General features: G+C 60.3%; 1 protein-coding gene across 1 annotated transcript in view; it reads right to left on the reverse strand.

Annotated features, from left to right (window-relative positions):
- Window positions 1-1,785: 1,785 nt before the first annotated feature.
- The window catches only part of ABLIM3 (actin binding LIM protein family member 3), a 57,055-nt gene continuing 39,319 nt past the window's right edge, over window positions 1,786-19,521 (reverse strand). Inside the window, exons 7-23 of the mRNA XM_050905052.1 lie at window positions 14,637-14,724; window positions 13,178-13,236; window positions 12,535-12,606; window positions 11,969-12,124; window positions 10,779-10,808; window positions 10,058-10,187; window positions 9,070-9,168; window positions 7,561-7,611; window positions 6,014-6,148; window positions 5,696-5,760; window positions 5,185-5,332; window positions 4,442-4,471; window positions 3,932-3,990; window positions 3,358-3,418; window positions 3,122-3,129; window positions 2,470-2,550; window positions 1,786-2,017 (exon numbers count right to left, since the gene is read on the reverse strand). Coding sequence (XP_050761009.1) covers window positions 1,904-2,017; window positions 2,470-2,550; window positions 3,122-3,129; window positions 3,358-3,418; window positions 3,932-3,990; window positions 4,442-4,471; window positions 5,185-5,332; window positions 5,696-5,760; window positions 6,014-6,148; window positions 7,561-7,611; window positions 9,070-9,168; window positions 10,058-10,187; window positions 10,779-10,808; window positions 11,969-12,124; window positions 12,535-12,606; window positions 13,178-13,236; window positions 14,637-14,724 — 1,386 coding nt within the window. The 3' untranslated portion in view covers window positions 1,786-1,903. The remainder of the gene's footprint in view (window positions 2,018-2,469; window positions 2,551-3,121; window positions 3,130-3,357; window positions 3,419-3,931; window positions 3,991-4,441; window positions 4,472-5,184; window positions 5,333-5,695; window positions 5,761-6,013; window positions 6,149-7,560; window positions 7,612-9,069; window positions 9,169-10,057; window positions 10,188-10,778; window positions 10,809-11,968; window positions 12,125-12,534; window positions 12,607-13,177; window positions 13,237-14,636; window positions 14,725-19,521) is intronic.

Here is a 19,521-nt window from a genome sequence, read left to right on the forward strand (position 1 = left end):
TAAAATGCTTTGAAAAGACTCCCGCTGTTGTGTTATTATTATTAATAATAATCTCCTCCAGGCTTTATCACTGAAACTGCTGCTGGAGATGGACGTTTCTTATAGCCACAAACGGTTGAGCTTGATTTAGGGAGCCGTAGTTTATACGAGTAAAATCATTATAAATAAAATTGATTCATTTACTGCTGCACTAAAGCGGACAGGAGCAATTACCAGTGCAATATTGCCATCTCCACCTCAGTCCCCAGCCCCTTCCGCGCCAGCATAAAGCTCCCGGAGCTGGGGCTGCTGCTAATGGGACATCTCCTGCCCCGAGCACCCTGCACCCTGGCAAACCCCTGCAAGGGGCCCCACACATCTCTCCTGCCTCACACAGGAACCCAGTGATGGCTTTTTGGGCAACCAGCTGGGCAGCCTCAGCACCCAATGGTGGCAGTGCTGATGGCAGGGAGGGCATTTGATCCACCTTATGGGAGACACCGGGACAGGAGGGTTTCAAAGAAAGAGGACCAGAACAGGCAGAAGCAGAGCTGGCCCATGGCACAGTGAAGGTGAGACCCTCGCTGTCCCCTCGGAGGAACTCTGCTGACCCAGCTCTTGCAGAGGTGCCTCGTGGCTTGCTGGCCTGTTTGGGACTGCTCACTCCTGCGGTATGCCTGAAAATTGTGCCAGACGAGCAAATAGGAAAGCAGAGCACCACAGACACCAGGAAAGATGTTTGTGTGGAAATAACCCTATTTGTTTTAAGAAAAAATAAGCAAAAGCAAAAAAAAAATCGCAATAGTTTGCAGTGGAGTGAATGCTGAATGGCCCTGGCAATGGCCTTCATTCCTGGAGGCTTGCAGAGGTATTCATCTGGAACTCAGGCATCAATGATGGGGTAATTCAGGAAAACCCTCAGGAAAAGGTCTAGTAGTTAGTGGGACCAGTGTTCCCGGCTCCCCGGCTCTGGCCTTGCCTCCAGCTTCCAGCCAGACTGCTCCCACCGCTGCTCACGTGGGTGCCGAGACCCCGGAACAGCAGGGATGGGTGCTCACACCACCTCTGGTAGGGCCCGATGCACGGTGGCCCAGGACTGGGCGGCATCACAGCTTGTCCGCTCTCAGGCCTTGCTGGCCCTGGACAAACCTGAAGAGCAGCAAGAAAGTGCACAAGATACGAGTTGGCTTTGGCTGTTTCATTTAAGAAGGACTTGGTTTTCAGATGGCCTGGAAAGCCACCATTCTGGCACTTTGGGAGGAAAAACTGGCTCTGTAGCAATACCAGGTTTGCAGGGAAAGCTCAGGACACATCGGGGCTCAGGCTTGCACCTTGACCCGTGGTGGTGCACCCTGCTCCTTGTGGGCTCCCCACCACTTCTCCTCCTTGTCCTCTGCTCCAAGCTCTGTATTTCTGATCCTGAGGGTGAGGCTGAAGGTGCCCCCGGTGCATGGCCACATTAAAGGCAGGGAGGGCACTAAGGAGCCCATGGTGAGATCCCGCTTTCCTGCAATTGTACCCAGGGCCTTTTCCAACCCATAAGTAAATACACAGACCAGCTGAGCAGAGGGAATGGGACACCCCCATCCCACAGCCCCGCTCGCCCCCAGCCCTGCGTGCTGTGGCTGCAGCAGGAAAATCCTCCCCCCCGTGCCCCTGTGGGGCAGCAGTGACAGACACCAAGTGCTTCAGGGCCCACGTGGCTTTAGCCCCTGGGAGAAGAACCCAAGGATCGATACAGAAACAGGGTTCGAAAAGAAAAGGAAACGAAGAGCATAAAGTGATCTGCGAGACTCCAATTCACTCTCAGGGGTGCAGAGGGTGCCTCTGCCACATACAGCACTGAGAATCATACAGAGCTGCAATATAGAGATCTTTCTATGTATATATTTATAGGTATGTATATATTTATAGTGCACTGCATTTAAAACAGCCTGGCCTGCTTCTTCAGCTCGTTCCTCTTCCACAGGGCCAGGCGGTCGAACTCGGCGATGGTCATGCCGAAGATCTGGTAGAACTCCTCCTGGGAGAGGTGGCGCTGGGGAGAGACGAGATGCTGGGCCAGGGCTGGGGACCGCGGCCACCACCCGGGGCCAATGGCCACCACGCAGGCCATATGGCTGCAGAGAGGCGGGAGGGCACGCGAGGGTGTCTGATGGCAGCCCCTGCCCGGCTGGGTGCAATGGGGTGCTACAACCCCCAGCAGTGCTCACTCGGGAGAAGGGGAGCACCCGGCTCCCTCCTGCTCCTGGCCAAACGCACTCATGCTGTGGGCATGGGGAACAGTTCTGCCCGGCCAGCAGAGCAGCAGGACTACCGTGACAGTGTGGTGGCACATGTGTGCTCCTGGGAAGTCATGGAGATGCTCCTCACACGTCCATGAGCCCCTCGTAGCCCCATGCTGCCTGCTGGGGCTAAGGGGACAACCTGCAGGATCGGGTCCCTCCGAGCCCCAAGGAGATTGTCCCTGGTGGAAAAGGCTCTCCTCACCTCTAACCGAGTCCTGTCCACATCTTTGGGCAGCTGATTCTTTCCCCTCGTTTTCACCAGGAGCAGCTCGTAGGGGTATATCTGCACAGGGACAGGAAGACCATGGGGTAGCTCAGGAGCCAGAAGAGGATGGTTGGGGCACACCTGGGAATGAGGCTGTGGGGGCCACCAGGGCAAAGCCTCCTCCTGCCGTGTTTAGCAGGGCTTGGGTGGCACAGCTGCCTCCAGCACTTGGACGGGACAATGCAGAGGGGGGACTTGCTCTCAGGGTGACCCTAATCCACCTTGAATCACCTTGGTGGCTCTGGAATAGCCTGCTCACTCTGCGAAACCAGGAGTGATCCAGGGACGAGTGTGAGTAGGGAACCACCAGCACAACCACCCTTCTCTGTTCCTCATCCAGGAGACACTTCTGCTCGGCCAAGTGCTTGGGACCCTGGCAAGAGGGGAAGGACTACGGCCCGAGCCCCACAGTCCCAGGACAGGGCTGTCAGGTGTGGGATGGAGGGGGGATGATGGTAGGGCATTGCGGGCAGAGGGCAAAGCTTCCTCCTGAAGGGCCTGGGGACACATGGACATGTCTCTGGGACTCCCTCTGGGTGGTACTTGCACCTCCGGCTGGCAGCTGCACCTTGGAGCAACAGCATCTTACCTTGTACTCTGTTGGGAGAGAGAAAAGACAAGAGAGACATGACCCATGCTGACCCCTCCACTGCCAGGATCCTCCCCCGGGTCTGCAGGGACCCCTGCCTCTCTCCCCCCTTCTCCCTCCAGCCTGGACCTCATTTTCCAGAGCTGCCTGCGGTGGGGTAGGCAGCCCCACAGCATCTGGCTCCATGCCTACAGGGTCCCCTGCCCACGCTGCTCCCCAGCCCCGTGGTACCTTACCTCGCATCCCCCAGTTGACGGCGTTTGTGCTGTCGTAGTGGAAGAGCTCGGCACTGGGAGGCTGCAGGAGGCATACAGGGAGGGATGAGTAAGAGAGGGTCCCCTCCAGACACTCAGCACAGCACCTCCCATGTCCCCAGGGAGGAAGGCACCCACCCACCCCAAAGCAGGACCCACTCCCTACACCTGGCAGTTGGGAAACTGAGGCGTAAGGAGGTGAAGTGACAAGCCCAGGTCACACAGAGGCAGGACCAGGTCTCCCGACCCCCAGCAATAGCTGTTCCAGGGTATAAAGCAAAGTTCTCGTGCTGGGAAGCAACACCAGCATCCCTCTGAAATGTGCCCTGCAGGACATTCAGGGCAGGCACCTCTGTCCTGCAGTGCCTGGACAGGGCACTTTGGTCCCCAGTAAGGGTCATTTTGGATTGGCACAGACCAGCAGTGACAGCAGGGGTGCAGAGAAGGGGGGAGCAGGACAACCTAGTCATGACTGGGGGCTTTGAGGAGCCTGGGGAGAATGATGAAGGGTGCAGAGATGCCTGGCAGCAGCAGGATGCAGGCAGGAGGCACTTACCCTGTGCAGGCCGTTCCTCCTGTAGGCAGGAAGGGAGGCTGACTTAGAAATGAGGGGATCTGCAAAGAAGCCACCAAGGTGTATAAGGGAAAATGCAGGGGTGAGCACCACACCCTGGGAGAGCACCCACTGGGCCACCCTACCCCTGTGCTCCCACGTTGCTACCCAGCTCCACATTCACCCAGTTCTGTTCCTTTCAGCTCCAACTCATTTCCAGCCTGGCTTCCTCCTGTGCTGATATTCCTCTCCCTAAAATCCCTTTTCCATGGCAGCCCTCTCGTCTCACTCTTCAGCTCAACACAATCTCCTCTCTCTGTTTCTCTGACTTGTCCTCTCCTGGCGCTGCCAACAGCTCTGCTCTGGTTCAGCTCTACCCTGGCCAAGCCTTTCAAGGGCTCCTTCTTCTCTCCCCTTCTTCCCTCCCTGGTCCCAGCGTCTCCTCCAGCTCAGGCTCTGGACCCCACAGCCACGGGGACCAGCGGTGGAGGGCCTGCAGGCTCACACACTCACCGCTGTCGGCCAGGTAGTGCATCCGGGGAGCTGCAAGGAGAGCAGAGGCGGGTGTCAGGGAGGACCGAGCACCCCACGCCATGCAGAGCTGCCTGGCTGCCAGCCCTGTGGGTCCTTCTTGGGGCTTCTGGGAGCCCAGTGGGGCTGAGGGGCTCCCTGAGCAACTCCGAACAGCCCCAGCTCCGTGAGGGCAGATGTGCCATGAGGAAGAGCATGGAGTGGGCAGGGGCATCTGTGCTGCCAGGCTCCCCAAGGTTCCCAGCCCCCCCTGCAGCCCCAAAGGGAGAGGGGCTGGGTGCCCTGGGTGCTGGGCAGTGAGCGCAGTGCAAGCAAGGAAGGCAACCCTGGGGCCAGTCAGCAGGTCTAGAGTGCCAGGAGGTCCCCGATGTGCCGTTAATAAGGAGGTACACAGCCAGCAAGCCCAAAACAGGTCAGAGCAAACCCAGCATGGCTGTGCTGTGAGATTCCCAAGGGACCCTTCAATCACCCCACGAGACACTTCACCAGGCTGCCCGGACAGACTGCAAACACCTGCTGGGCAATGCCCCATCCCAGCCAGGGCACAGGGAATGGATGGAGACCTCCAGAATGGAAAAGAGCCTCCCAAGTCCAACTCTGGTGTCCAGCACCTCTCCCACCACCCCTTCCCAGTAACCTGTTCTTCCCTCTCCACCCCAGCAAACTTCCCACAGGGGCTGCGGCTGTGCTGGGTGGGATGGACAGACAGACAGGGTCGTCCTTACAGCCATTGAGGGAGCCCTCGTAGCCAGCCGTGTGCAGGGCTTCTCTGCTGCTGGCCGAGCTGCGAGGGGGTGTCCAGGGGTCTGCGTAGGAGTGGGACCGAGCCTTCATCTCCTCCCTCAGGATCAGCCTGCCGATACCGCTCTGGATCTGGGCAGGGGGGGAAAGCCACTTCGCACCCCTCCTTTCCCTGCCCGGCCCTCCCTGACCGCTGGCACATCGCGACAGGGCACGGCACCTCCCGGCATGGGCTCGGCATCTCCCATCTGCTCCCCCATCCCTGGGGATGACGTGCTGGGCTGGGGTGCCTCAGCAAGGGGGTGTGCTCCCCCTCCTTCAGACCCCATGTTGGGGGTGGCCAAGCGGGGAGAGATGGCAGAGGGCAGCAGGGATGGTGGTGGCCCCTTCTTGGGTGGCGGAGCTGGGCTGGGCCTCCTCCCCAAAGCCAACTACCACGAGGACAGCTTGCTGCTGGCTCTCCCCTGCCAGGCTGCGGGCAGGGAGATCACTCACCTTGTGCATGCCCCGGTCGTACCCGTCCTCCTCACCTCCTGACGAGAACCTCCGGGCCCGGGGGGCTGCAAGGAGACATGTGGAGGGGTCAGATGGGGATGAAGGTGGAAGCAGGTAGGGAGGAGACAGTCCCCAGCTGCCTGGGGACAGCTGAGTACCAAGGGCTGCTAGGATTCTGGGGTCACTTTGACAGGTATCTTGGCCCAACCCCACCCTCGGGTCCAGACCCAATTTGGGGGGGGTTCCCTCACAGGGAATGGCTGGGTTTGGGGGCAGGAATGGGTTTCCCTTTCCCCCAGCCCAATGCAGGGCTGTTACCTTTGGGGGAGCCTTGGAAGGACCAGTACTCCGACTCAGAGTGGTAGTACGGGTCTGGGGAGTAGGCAGGGCTATACTTGGATGACTGTGCGATGTCTTCGCTAGTTTTGCTTTTCGTGGCTGCAGAGAGGTTTTCTGCAAAAGGAGCAGGCAGAGCTGTAATGAGGACCCCGAGTCCCAGTGGCAGGACTTGCAAAGATCCACCCCGGGATGAAGGCAAACCCTCTTCCCTCCTCTCTCCCCAGTGGATGCCAGCAATTTATGTCCAGGACAGCACAGAGCAGAGCTGGGAATAATCCATTTTGAAACTGCTGACACCTCCTGGAGACGGTGGGGACGGTGACAAGCAGAGGGGCTGTTCCTGATGTGGCTGGGAAGGGACCCGAACGGCTCATAGCCCATAGTACCATGACAAGCTCTTGCTCCTGCATAGTGCTCACCTCAGCCCCAGTACCACCAGTGTCACCAACCTCCCCGTGCCCCTGTGCCCCAGGCTGTCCCATCACCCGGAGGGCTGTAACTGCACAGGCGGGAGGGGATGGAGGAAGGCTCAGTCCCGGCGGGGAAAGGGCTCTTGGTGGGTTACTGCCCAGGGAAGGCAGCAGTGGGCTGTGCAGCAGGGGGGAGCAGAGGGGTGACCCCAGCAGCTCCGGCTCTGGCAGGAGGGCTCAGCCCCCCATGGCAGGGCCACACACAGAGCTCTGCTCAGGCTGGGGACTGAGCCTCAGCGGCACACGTGAGAAACCCAAGGGTGAGCCCTGCTCCTTTCCCCCAGAGGCCAGGAGACTCGCAGGGGAAGGAGCACCAAGGACAGGCTGTGTGGCAGAGCCATCCCACCACCTCAAGCGGGCGCAGGGGACCCTGCCAACGGCAGCTACTTACAGCAGCGGGTGCAGCCAGCAGCAGGGCGGTGGGAGTTGGGCAGGTGGGAAGGGAGAGCCCAGGGAGAGAGAGGAAACACAGTTACTGCTTGGGAGGAGCTGCTGTCCCTCTACGCGCAGAAGCAAGCAGGGACAGTGCAAGCCAGCCCTGCTGAGAGACACCAAACACCCCTGTGCCTCCTCCCCACCCCTCAACACCCCCCAGGCCTGTTTCACCCTGGAGCATCCATCCAGGATGGGCTGTGATTTTTCTCCAGGGCTCCACGCGAAACTGCAAATTACCACCTTCATCCCTTTCCCGAGGCTGCTCTGGCTCCTGCCATCAGGAAGCAATGGCCACCCTTGTCCCCTCTGCCACCCCTCCATGGCATTGCTCCCCCTCCCACAGCTATCCCTGGCCCCAGCACCACTGACAGCCTTCGCCTCCATCCCTCGCAACAGGGACGCGGGCCAAAGCCACGTTTTTCTTGCACTGAACCCTGCACTCTGCTGCCTGGAGGGGAAGCAGGAGCATCAGCCCACCAAAGCCCAGCACCACAACATCTCGCCTTGATGCCTGCTCCTACCCTGCCCCTAAACATGACTCAGCCAGACCAAGCCCCGCACTGGTACCCTGCCCCGCTTCCCCCGCGGAGCAGAGCCCGGCGTGCAGCAGGCAGACCGTACCGTGTCGCTTATAGATGGGGGGTTTCCGGTAGATGTTACTCTCGCCGGCAGCTGGTGGAAGAAGAAAGAAAGAAAGGGAAGAAAGAAGGAAAGAAAGGAGGAAGGGGAGGTCAGCGTGGGCGTGCTGAGAGCAGACAGAACAGAGGTCCTGCAGGAGACGCTACCCCTACGCCACGTTTCCATCACACAACCGCCTCTGGGTCCACACGTCCCATGGGAGTGCAGCACCAGGCCAGGGCCAGGTGGGCTCCGGGACGGGCAGCAGGAGCGCGGTTCCGGGGCTGCCCTCAGGCAGCAGTGCGCACAGAGGACATGCAGTGAGCACCCCAGCGTCAGCATGCACCGTGGGGCGGCGGGCGCTGCCAGCCCCGGGAGGGAGCGGCACAGCCAGGAACCACCGGCCGCCCCTGCCAGCCGGCAGCAATGCACCACGGCTCGCGCTGGTGTGGTTTCTCGGGGCTGCCAGCGCCTAGAAGAACCGCCTGCGAGCTACCTGGGGCGAAACAACATCAGCCAAAGCCTCTTTCCGCAGCAGAGAAAGAAAAGAGCGAGCTGGGAGGGAAAGCGAACTGGAGCCTGGCGCTGAGAGCTACAGCCCCCGCACAGGGGCCAGGCAGCGGAGCTGGTGGAGCAGGGAGGGGGCCATCCATAAACCACTGACCGTCAGCGGGAGGGCAGGGCAGGGCAGGGCAGGGCAGGGCAGGGCAGGCAGCGGGGCCGAACCCTGGCAGGGATGGGATGGGAGCAGGGGACCATGGTGGGGAGCCTCTGGGTGTTCTCATGGTGCTGTCCCAGGGCATCAGCTATACATTGTGGAGGGTTCCACGCTTTGGAGGAGGACAAGGGCAGCTGGAGATGCCTACAGCTGAGCAGGGTGGTCTGGGGCCCTGGCCCCCCTGCGCATGCTGAAGGATGGATGGGCAGCTCTGCCTGCTTCCCTCCCCACTCTCCCTTTCTGCCCACTCCGTCCCCGTCCCCGTGGGCTCTGCGTGGCTGGGAGCGGGGTGGTGGCCCTTACCTGGTGGCCCCCTGCAATCCCTGCAGAAGGGGAGCAGGCATCTGGCAAGCCCAGAAGACTCTGGGGGGAGGGAGCGGCGGGCCCTAGGGGGAGTATAAAATAGTCATCTGTAGCGGATGGGTGCGGAAAGGCCTCCGGCAGACACGCTTCGGCTCGTGATCCTGGGGGGGAGGCAGGGGAGGGGGCAGGCTCTCCGCAGGGGACTTGTCTTCATGTTGGGGGTGGAAAAAGGTCAGGGAAGAGGGAGAAGAGGGATGTTGCAAGGATCAAGCAGACTCCGGGCGGCTCTGGGACGTCCGGGTGGTGATGGGGTGGGAGGAGGGTTCGAGCTGCAGGTCCTGTTTATGGATGGCCTCTACCAGGGGTAGATCCTGCTGCCAGCTGGCTCTAGGCAGGCGGCGGAGCTACGCATGCGACACAGGGGGGACGGCACATGCGGGCATGCCACAGACACGGCGCTTCCCTGGGGACCGGGGCACTCCAGAGCCTACCTGGGATGTGGAAATGCTTGGGCGCTTGGTATGAGGTTGGAGTGGAGGACCTCACATCTAACTGGCTATAGTAGGGGGAGCTGCGCCCGCTCTCGGTGCCTATGCGGTGCCGAGCAGAAGCAGCCATAAGTGACCGAGAGAGAGAACAAGAGGCAGAAGAAAACGGGTGTTAAATGCAGCGGTGTTAGAAGAGTGGGGGGCGACCCACGTGGCAGGGGTGATGGGGACGTGTGCCGGGCCGTGGTCCAGGATGGGGCGTGATGGAGCAGAGGGAGATTTCCTGCATCTCTGGAGGAAGGCGGGATGCAGAGGAAACCCCACGTGCGAGTGCTATTACGGGGCAGCAGGCTGCCCTGCCGCTGGTGAGAGGAAAGCCGAGCATGCTGCAGAGGCAAACAGTGATGGGCCCTTGGCGGTGCAGCGCGGGGGTAGCTCGGGAAATGCGGGACCTCCAGACTTACTGACCTCGGATTTTCCCAGTCGCTCCTCCCCGGCTCCGAAGGACAGGAGACACAGCACAGACACACTCTGCTCCCTCCCCAACATGCTCCAGGGCGTGCACACATGTGTGTGTAAGGACCCCCCTTACAGCACTGGCTGGGCACAAGCACTCTCGTGCACACCCCTCCCAGAGCTACCAAGCCAGCTGAGGGGTCTTCACTGGACCTGGGGGTTACCTCCCTCCCCACCGCATCCTCCAGGAGCCCCAGCTCAGGTCTGAGCCAGGACAAAGCCCCCTTGGCCTCTCCTTGCTGCTCGCAAGATAAGAGTCAGGGGAACCAGAGGATGCACACAGCAGGGCTGGTCACTGCCCCACAGCTCCTGTTGCTGTCAGCCCCCCCACAGACCCCCCCCCAGGCCTCCTGTCTGCTTGCCAGAGGAGGGACCACTAAGGTCCCCTGGGAGAAGCAGGGGACAGTTTGGTGATCCCCGCTCCACTTGGGGGTCTGAGATTACCCCAGCCTGGGGTTGCAGCTGAAATCCTCACCTGAGCGGTAGAAATGGTGGGGGGACCTCGGGATGGTGGGGGACATGCCCTGGCGGCTGTAGGTGGGGGAGTCGATGTAGCCAGGGCTGGAGGCTCGCCTCTGCCGTGTGTCAAAGCTCTCGTAGATGTCCTGGGGACGGGGAAAGGCACGGAGAGAAGCGGGGTTAGAGCTGGCAGGATGAGGGACGAGGCAGGCCAGTGCCTTGGCAGCCCTGCGGGGAGGTGTCCCACGGACGGGGGTCCCCATGCTTGTGGCAGCCTTGGGAGGGTGCATGCTCTGCCGTGTGACACGCTGGGCAGTGTGCGTGTCCTCTGCAGCTGGAGGGGATCCCCAGGCTGCTCTGCCTCCCTGCTGCCAAAGTGCAGGCAGCAAAGCCCAGGGTTTGGGACCAGGTGACAGTGTCCGGCCAGAGGCTTTCACCCCCTTGCCTGGAGACCGTCCCCTTCCCCTGTGCTTGTTCCCAGTTACTGGCGTCCCCCTTCACAGGGCAGAAGCTGCGCCCTGGGTCCACTCTGCCAGGGAGGGCTTCCACGCTGCTCTCCCTGGGGCCTGAAGGACAGGACCCCCTGGACAGGGTCCCCCCATCTCCCCCCACCTCATGGCAGCACCTGGGCGGGGGACGTTCAGCAGAGCCCCAGCAGTCCCTGGGCAGAGGGACACGCCCGCAGCAGCAGCAGGTGACAGACCCCCCAGTGCCCCAATGCCCACCGGGGGCATTACCTGCGAGTACGGGGAGAGGGTCCCCAGGGACTGGAGGCGACAGGAGGCAAAGGCGGGGAGGGGGAGAGAGAGAGAGACAGCACATGGTTAAGGGGAGCAGTGACAGACTGAGGTCCCACAGCAGCTCGTTTTCCCCATGTTACAGCCTCATCACAGCTGCCAGGCAGTGGGGGCGGCTGGTGGCACAGCCAGAGCCAAACTGTGGCAGGATGGCGGGCAGGGAGCCCTGGCCAGGAGGGGAGCTGGCGTGAGGATGGCACTTCCTGAACTGGCAGCCTGCACCCCTTCTCAGAGACCCCCCTGCAAGGGGGGAAGGTGGCTGCTGGCCCTGCAGTGCTCCACAGCGGGCCATGGCCATGCTGCCTGCACCATCACCAGGTGGGCTGGAGGAAACCAGACTTGTGACAAGCCTTGGGACTGGAGATGTAAGAGATGCTGCTGCTGGCCATTACAAAGTCCTCTTCCAGGACCACCTCAGGTCCCCCATCTCTGTGTGAGCTGCTCAGACCCTCTTCTTCCACAAACTTATTGAAATCATCCAGCAGTCCCAGCCTGCCTGGGGGAGCGGGGCAGGGCAGTCCCATGCCACGTGCTGTTTGGGCATCATCTCCTCACACGCTTGCAAAAACGCACTGACCAAGCCCCCTTCCCCTGGCTGCGGGGCCAGCACTCAACAGGGGCAGCCCTGCCGTGCTCCAGAGACGCCGTGCTGGGGCTGAGTGGCTAGGAGGATTGCCTGCCAGGGGCCAGGTTTTGGGCTGAGCCTGCCCGCCGTCTGTCCCTCCACCCCGAAGGGATGCACATGTGCTGCGTGCCCTCCTCCTCTCCTGCTGCAGGCTACGATGGGTGAGCTCCCTGCCACTTCACTCCAGAGGGTGACGTCTCCTCCCGTGCAGCGCTGTCTGTCCCTGCATGTCGGGTCTGCGGCACAGTGTGGGCAGGGCGCTGCCATCAGCTGGTAACGTCACTGGTTTCTTTCTTACTCTACAGCAGCAGCACCAAGATTTCCCTTCCAGCCCAGGCCCTCTTCCCAGTGATGGGGAGCCTCCGAGAGAGGTCTTACCCCTGCTCCTGCCTCCCTGCAGTATTCCCACTGGAGTGAGTGAACCCACATGCAGTTTTCCCCATTGCCCCAAACTGGGGCCCAGCTCCCTGCACAGCCCGGCATTGGGCATATCAAGACTCAGTACCTCCCCATAGCTATATCTCTCCAGTGTCTCATCCGACGTGTATCTGTGATAGGGCTCGTAGGAAATGAGGTCAGGACGCTGCACTTCATAGATGGCTTTAATCTTGGGAAGAGCTGCCAGGTCTTTGTAATTAAGGATCTCATTATCCACTTTAGCCTAGGGAGAGGGAGAGACAGAGACAGAGAGACGGAAAGGAAGAGGAGGAGAGAAGGAAGGGGAGGCTGGAGCGCACAGCATGGAGCCAGCACAGAGCAGACAGAGCCCACCGTCACCCCAGCAGCAGGAAGAGGTAAGAGGAGATGCCTGAGAGGCAGCAACAGGAAGGGTAGAGGAGCTGGGAGGGTGGGACTGTGCCTCTCCAAGCGCTCCTGGTCTGTGCCAACAGCAGTGGCTGCACGGCATGCCTCTCGGGCGAGGGGGCACGGCCTGTCCGTGCTGTCCCCAAATGCTGGGCTTGTCCCGGGGACGCCTCACACTGCAGAGCAGCGCCGGGAACTGCCGCTCCCTTCCCTGGGGCCGGAGCATCTGTCCTGCCCTGCGCAGATGAGGGGCAGAGCCGTACTTACGCAGATGACGCGGTTCGGGGAGCCGATGCTGGAACCGGGGGGTGAGATGGAGGTTTCTGACGTCCTTCTGTGCTGTGGAGGCAGAAAAGCGGAGGACAGGTGAGAGCACAGCGAGGAGGGACCCCTGAGCAGGCACAATGCTGGGTGCAGCAAGCAAATCGTTGGTTTTGGGGCTGAATTTCACTCCAGGTCCAGTTCCTCTGCCCTTTCATCTGCTTGCTGCCGGTGCCCACGGCTGTTGCAGGCTGCCCTGCTGTCCAGCTTTGCGCCCTGGCCTCTCTCAGAGCCAGATCCGGAGTCAGGCGAGTGACCTGGCAAGACCCAGCGGGCAGCTGTCCCCACGGCCAGCCGGGCGCAGAGAGGGAGCAACAGCTCGAGGGGTGCGGGGGGTTGGTGAAGGGACTGCTGTGCCCCCTCCTCGGCTGTAGTGTGGGCTGGTGCCAGCCAGGAGGCAGGTCCCTGTAACAGCCTCGGCCACAGCCACCCGCCATCCTCTGGGCAGCGGGGACAAAGCTCGTGCCAGCCTCGGGAAGCCACCCTGGGCTTGGACACTGCCACAACAGTTCACCTCCAGCAGGGACTCGGGGGCAACATCACGTGGGATGTGCCACCTCTCGGAGATGCCCCTCACCCTGCTGCCTACCTTTAGCTTCTTCTCTGCTCTGGCCGCCTGCTTGCAGATGGGGTGCCACACTTCAGAGCCTGTAACACAGCAAAGGGAAAGTGTTTCAGCTCCACACACAGCTCACCCCTGCTGCTAGGGATCGTCCAGCTCCCTCTGCCATGTCCCGTCCTGTCCCTGCCACCTCCAGCACTGACCTGCAGCCTGCGGTGCCCCCGGGGGGGACGTGTCAGTGCTCTCCCCAGCAGCAGCTGCATTGAGCAACTGTATAGCATCCCTGTCGTATAGGAGTGCAAGCCCTGCATGCTGGGGGGGCAGCTCCTGGGGGGCCCTGCAGAGGCAGGAGGTAGGAACCAGAGTCTCTCCATGGGGAGCAGAGCAGGAGGGAGGTGGTGAGCCCTGAGGATGCGGACAGGGGTCACCTGCTGGGTCCCACCAGCTTTCCTGGGTGCCTTCTCCGCTACAGCATGGCCACAGGCATGGGCCCATTGGGAAGGCAGGGCAGTGGGGACTGGGTGTCCATACTAAGAAACAAAACAGCTCCCAAGCACTGAGATGTAGTGGCCAACACTACTAAACCGTCACAGCAAACCCAGGCGTGTTTTTGGCACAGCCCAACCAGTGCTCAGCCAGGCAGCTCCTGCTGGTTAAACTCGGGGTAACACTGAGCCCGGGGCATTCACAGCCCCTCCTCACATGCCCTCTGGGCTGGAACCAGCAAAGCCACCAAGCTTCGCCCAGGTGTGCCCTGGGATGGATGCTGAGCGCACCCATCCTGCTGCCCATGACAAGGCCTTGCTAGGACCCCCACTCCAGTTCTCTCAGTGCATAATTCCCTCTTTGCACCCATGGGATCATTAGTGACTCAGGCTGACAGGCAAGCACAGGTTACTGAGAGAAAACAAACCCTCGCTCTGCGCTGGAAATAACGCCTAAGGCAGCTCCAGGCAGGGATGAGCTCCTGCCGAAACCAAACCCAAACCATCTGGCTGTGCCAAGTGAAAGCCTTATCCCTCCGGTGCTGCTCGCAGCATAACCCGGACGGGGGGAGTTGGGGGCGGTGGGGAAGGTGTCCTGGACCACCCTCCCCTGGGGCTGGGGAGAACGGGGAGCCAGGCACCCCGCACCCTCCCAGCCTCTATTCACTGGGTGCAGGCCAGGGACGCATCCAGGCATGCCCGGCAGTGCTCCCCAGCTGTGCAGGGAGACTCGCAGGGAGCAAAAAGCTGCCGACAAGGAACAAAGTCTCCTCCAGCTCAATGGCAGGGAAGGTTTCATGGAGAGAAATGATTGCCACACAGCCCAGGAAGAGTGCAGGGGCTGGGGAGCAGTGGAGAAGGGGTCTCTGGCATTGCTGCACAGAGAGACCCTTTCGGCACTGATCACCATAAGGACCCAAACCCCAAACGCCCCCACAGCCAGCACAACTCCACACAGCCACGCTGGTCCATGCCCCAACACAGGGCAGCAGGATCCCTACCTGTGAGGTACATCTCCTCTCCTTCCGTGAACATCTGGTGGCAGCGGACACATCTGGCACAGGTGGGGTGGTAGTGCTTGCCTCCTGCCTGCAAAGGCGAGCAGAGAAGAGGGACTCCTAAGCAAGGCAGGACACGGTGACCTGCTCGCGTCCCTGAGGGTGAGTGGCCCTGGCATCACTCACTGCTGCAGACAATGACAAGGTCAATGGGGCAAAACTGGCCAGGGTGGCCTCGGAGACTGCCACAACACACGGAGAAAACCAGAGACCGCTTCATCACTAATACTTCTGACCTGCTGAACTACGAGTCAGACTGGTAATCTTCTGCTCTCCTTGAACTGTTCAATACACAGGAAAGCAGAGCCAGAAGGTCCCAAACCCCCAAGGAAGGTACCCCTACAAACCTCACCCCTCATAAATTGTCCTTGCACTCTGGAAATAACTGAGACCCTCTGCAGTAACACTCAGCCAAGCAGCCATGCTTTGCACCAACTCCTTTCCTCTACAGCTTTGAAGAGAAACAGCAAATTCGGCCCAGGATGTCACAGCAGGGAAGCAGTAAAGGGAGAAGAAGGGCCCCAAAGATAAACCTCGCAAAGCACAGGCTTCCTCTTGCTGTCAGACCCTCCCTGGCTACTATTGCCAGGCCCTCTCCCTAAAGAAACTTTTCTCCTGTGAAGCCATGCCCAAACTTCAGTGCTAGTGACATGCTATTCCCCAGCTGAGCGGGAGCTGGGCTGCTCCCTTTGCTCTTTGACAGGGATAATAGCTTTAATTGGTAGCTTGTTTCCACTCAAAGTGTCTGCTAGCATTTCAATTATAGGCTCATTTTCTGGGCTGGGAGCTGGGAGGCAGGAGCTGGCTCAGGGCAGGAGGAATCTGGGCTGCGCTGTTAGAGCTCGACCCCAAAGGACATTTTACTCCCATAATAATCCAAGAGAAGAAGAAAGATAATTTAAGGCGGCAGAGGGAAGACAAGGCTCTCGCTGACAAAGAGGAGTGTTATGATAGAGGGGGCTGGAGCTGGTTTGAAACAGGGAGGATCAACAGGAAAATTTGCTGCGAGGATAACTGAGAATCTGCCAGTTGATTGCCCATAAAAATCAACCTGGAATTCAGTGTCCTTGGGGTGCAGAGGGCAGCCAGTGGCTTTTTCCCTTCAGTTTATGCCAAAAATGAGTGGAAGGTTTTAGGGCAGGCAGGGGAGATGAGTGGGAGAGTTTGGACCCCTCTTCCTTTCATTGCAGTGCACCGCAATCCAGGGAGGGGACAGCCCTGCACCCCAGGCACCTCCCTGTGCCAGCTGGCAGCAGCACAACGTACTCCTGGGCTGGCCCAAGTGAGCCTACAGCCCAAACATCCCCGGTTCACACCAAAAAGCTTGATAACATGGCAGGAAAGTCACCGGTGGGAGGGCTGCAGAGACAGACCCACCAGAGGAGCAGCAAGGAAAGCCGCAGCCCCAGTCCCCCAGGCTCTCCAGTGGGATGGGAGAGGCCCCCACAGCAGCCCGAGCAAGCAGCCGCCCTGAGCCCCGGCCCAGCCGCAGTGCTCCACGGCAGGGGCTTGCACTGAACACTTCACCAGCCTGAGCAAACACACCAGCTGGTTCCAGGCTATACAGATCCTAAACCAATTTTACCCCAAAAGCCTCATGTGGAGCCCCTGGTGTCATTGACATTGTGCCAACGGGCTCATCATGTCTCACGCCCATTGCTCCAGGGAGGTGACCCACCACCCCACCAAGGCAGAGGCTCCCTAAGGACGGCCAGTTCCTCCTGCTCTGCCCGAGCCCCTGTGCACAAAGCCCTGCCTGGGCAGCTGCCCACTGCAGCACCTTGCCAGCACCCCTCTGCAGCAGGCACCCACCAGCCAGTGCTGTGCACCCATGGCAGGCACACTGAGCTGCATCAATTGGAGACAACTGTAAACACAGGGAAAAGAGATGAAAAATAACCCAGCTAAAGCCCAGCTCCTACACACTTCAGGCCAGTGTGCCTGCAGTTCCCATCGCTTGTATTTCCAGCTGGCTAGAGACAGCTAACACAGGGGACATGGGGCCCTGGTGACTGATGTGCTGCCTTCCCCAGTCCCTCTCTGAATCTGGGATGGGTTTGGTGCTCTTGGACCCTCTTAGTACCCACAAAGGCTTGGTGTGCTGACAGTAAGGAAAAAAAACCCACATATATATACATCTTTTCCTATCTAGACTATATGGGCTGCTGTCACAGGTCAGACCGTGCCAAAAGGGGATGCTTTGCAGATCGGGGTGTGGATGTGGAGGGAGGCTGGCTGCTCCCCCAGCGCTATGTACCAGCCCAGTCCCAACTTTCATTACAATGCAGACCTTCTCCAAAAACCACCCAACATCGCAACACCCACCACTCCTCCTCGAGAAGCAACTCTCCAAACCACGCAAAAAACTTGTTCCTTTTTATTGGTTAATATTACAGCTCGTAAAAGGCTGGTAGAGGCTGTGAGGGAAGAGACCTGCTTGTTATCACTTGGGCTCCCTTAAAGACTCATTAATCATCCAAGCCTGGCTGCGCAGCTCAGAGCAGTTGGGAAAGCCCGGAGGCTGCCGGGATAGCACGAGAAGGCTCCTTAAGGCCTAAAATTATTTAAAGGCGCCCTTTCCATTTCACGCTCTGCAGAAGAAGACAATTAAAGCCTCTGGTTTTACAGATCATTCAATACTGTGAGCAGGCACGTACCTGGGGAGGGTGGGGAGCGTGGGCTCAGCCCTGGCCGCGGGGAGGTGAGGGGTGCCCACAGCACCCGCAGGCTCTGTGGTGCTCGCCTGGCACAGCCCGCCCTCCGGCACCCAAACCCTATGCTCCTCTCGGCTCTGTGACTGTGCCTGCGAGGAGGTGGCACCTTGGCTCTGCCCGTGGGGACCACGGCACCAAGGTGCGTTACTTCCAGCCCACAGAGTCCCACTGCGCAAGGAGGACTCCCATGCTCGGCCATGGGTGCGGCAGGCAAGGTGCTAATGGGAGATGACTGCTGTCTGGAGCATCTCGTGGGATTCAGCCAGCTTCTTCCCATGGCCCGGCATGGGTGGGCAGAGCTGGCTGGCCCCTCCAGCCAGGAAGAGCCGACGCTGGGAGCAGGACTGGGGATGGAGGGCACAGGGGGAAGCGGAGAGAACTAGAGCTACTGCCAGGAGAAGAGCCAGGGGAGAAGGAGGTGAGAGAGAGCAGGGAGGGCTGTCCCCTCTTCACGGCCCCAGGGCCATCTCCCGCTTGCAGGCAGGCTGCTGCTACCCCCACACATGTCATGCCCTGCAGAGCTGCTCTCTGTCCGTCCCCTCAGACATGCAGCAGCAGGAATGCTCGTCCTGACTCTGCTGTGGTTGCACTGAGTGAGGAAAACCCCGAGAGCAGTGCAACAAGTGGCTCAGGGCAGCAGTGCCCGATGGTGCCAGCCAGGCTGGCAGCATGGCCTCCGAGCCCGGGGCAGGGGTCCCAGGTCCCCTCTGGCTCCTCTCACCCTCACCCTCACCCACTGAACATCCCGTACCATGTAACACCCAGCCTGCTTGCCCTGCTGGGGTGGCTGAGGATGCTCTGTCCTGGCACGGGGTTATCAGGGACCAGACTGCCCAGGGGAGCAGCAGCAGGGATTCGATGTCAGGGGAGCCTCTGGCTTGGCCCTGCTCCATTCAGATGTTTGCTGATCAAGTGGCCCCGTGATGGGCAGCTGGCCTGCAGCAGCCACTGCAGCGCTGAGCTCACGTTCACAGCAGCCAGTGCTGGGACTGCTGCCAAAGCCTGGAGTCAGCAGAAAGCTTCCCCCAGGCACGAGGGGGAAGATGCTGGAGGGCTCCTGGCACCTGGCTCCAGCTTCAGGAGAGGTTCCCTGGCCAGGCCGGGTGCTCTCAGGCCAGTCCAGCCGGCAGGACCAGAGGGGATGACCACTTCTTGGTAGGCTGTGAGTGAAACAGGCTGGAGATGTCCTGGAACAGCTCTCAGCAGGCTGGAGACCTGCACAGCCACTGCCACTCCAGCCCACAGCACCTGTGGTCTGGCTCGCTGTGGAGCCACTGTACCTCTGATTTTCAGATACAGCTTCCTATCGCTGCTGTCTGGGGATGGCAGAGATGTGGGTGCCAATGCTGCCCCGGGAGCACTTCCCTCCTGCTCAGCTGCACAGAAGGGAAGGTCTCAGGAGTGACCGAGTGTGCTTTCAGCATTGCTGCCTCTCTATGCCACTGCAGCCCGGCTCCATAGTATCACTAGGGGGTCTAAAAATCACAACAGGCTTCATTCTGACATCTTTCTCTATGCTTCCTGAGCCTTTAGTTTATCCTCAGACCGGATTTTTTGGTGCCTTTTTTTTCCCCCCGCCCTGCAAACACTGGGGTAGAAACAGCAAGCATGACAGGACACCTCACCTCCAGGAGCAGGGACCACAGGCAGGACATGACTGCCTGTCTGACAGGAAGGACCAGCCCTGACCGACCTCTCTGTCCCCAACAGCAACCCTCACTCCCCTCGCCGGCTGTGCAGCTCTACCATCACCCAAAACATGCTCCACAGCCACCTGCACCCGTGCCTTGCTGTGGGATCCCACGGGGATCCCTGCATCCCTTGGTGGCTCTGCCAGAGCAGCTCCTGCTGGCCAGCAATGTGATGAGCAAAGCCCTCTCCAGATTTGGCCCAGGGAAGGGGACCCCCTGCTCTGGTTGCTGCCCTGCAAAGGGGTGTGCCATGGGGACGGCTGCCTGTGGGCAGGGTGCTGCAGGAGTGGGCAGCAGTGCTGGATGTGTTTCCAAGGCAACAGGCAGGCTGCCTGCAGAGGTGGGCACTCAGAAGGTGGGCTGGGGTGAGCATGGTGGGGACACTCCAGAGCCGGGCATGGTAGCAGCTGGTTAAGGCTAGTG

This window comes from Gymnogyps californianus, chromosome 14 (assembly GCF_018139145.2).
Source record: "Gymnogyps californianus isolate 813 chromosome 14, ASM1813914v2, whole genome shotgun sequence".
Classification (NCBI taxonomy): domain Eukaryota; kingdom Metazoa; phylum Chordata; class Aves; order Accipitriformes; family Cathartidae; genus Gymnogyps; species Gymnogyps californianus.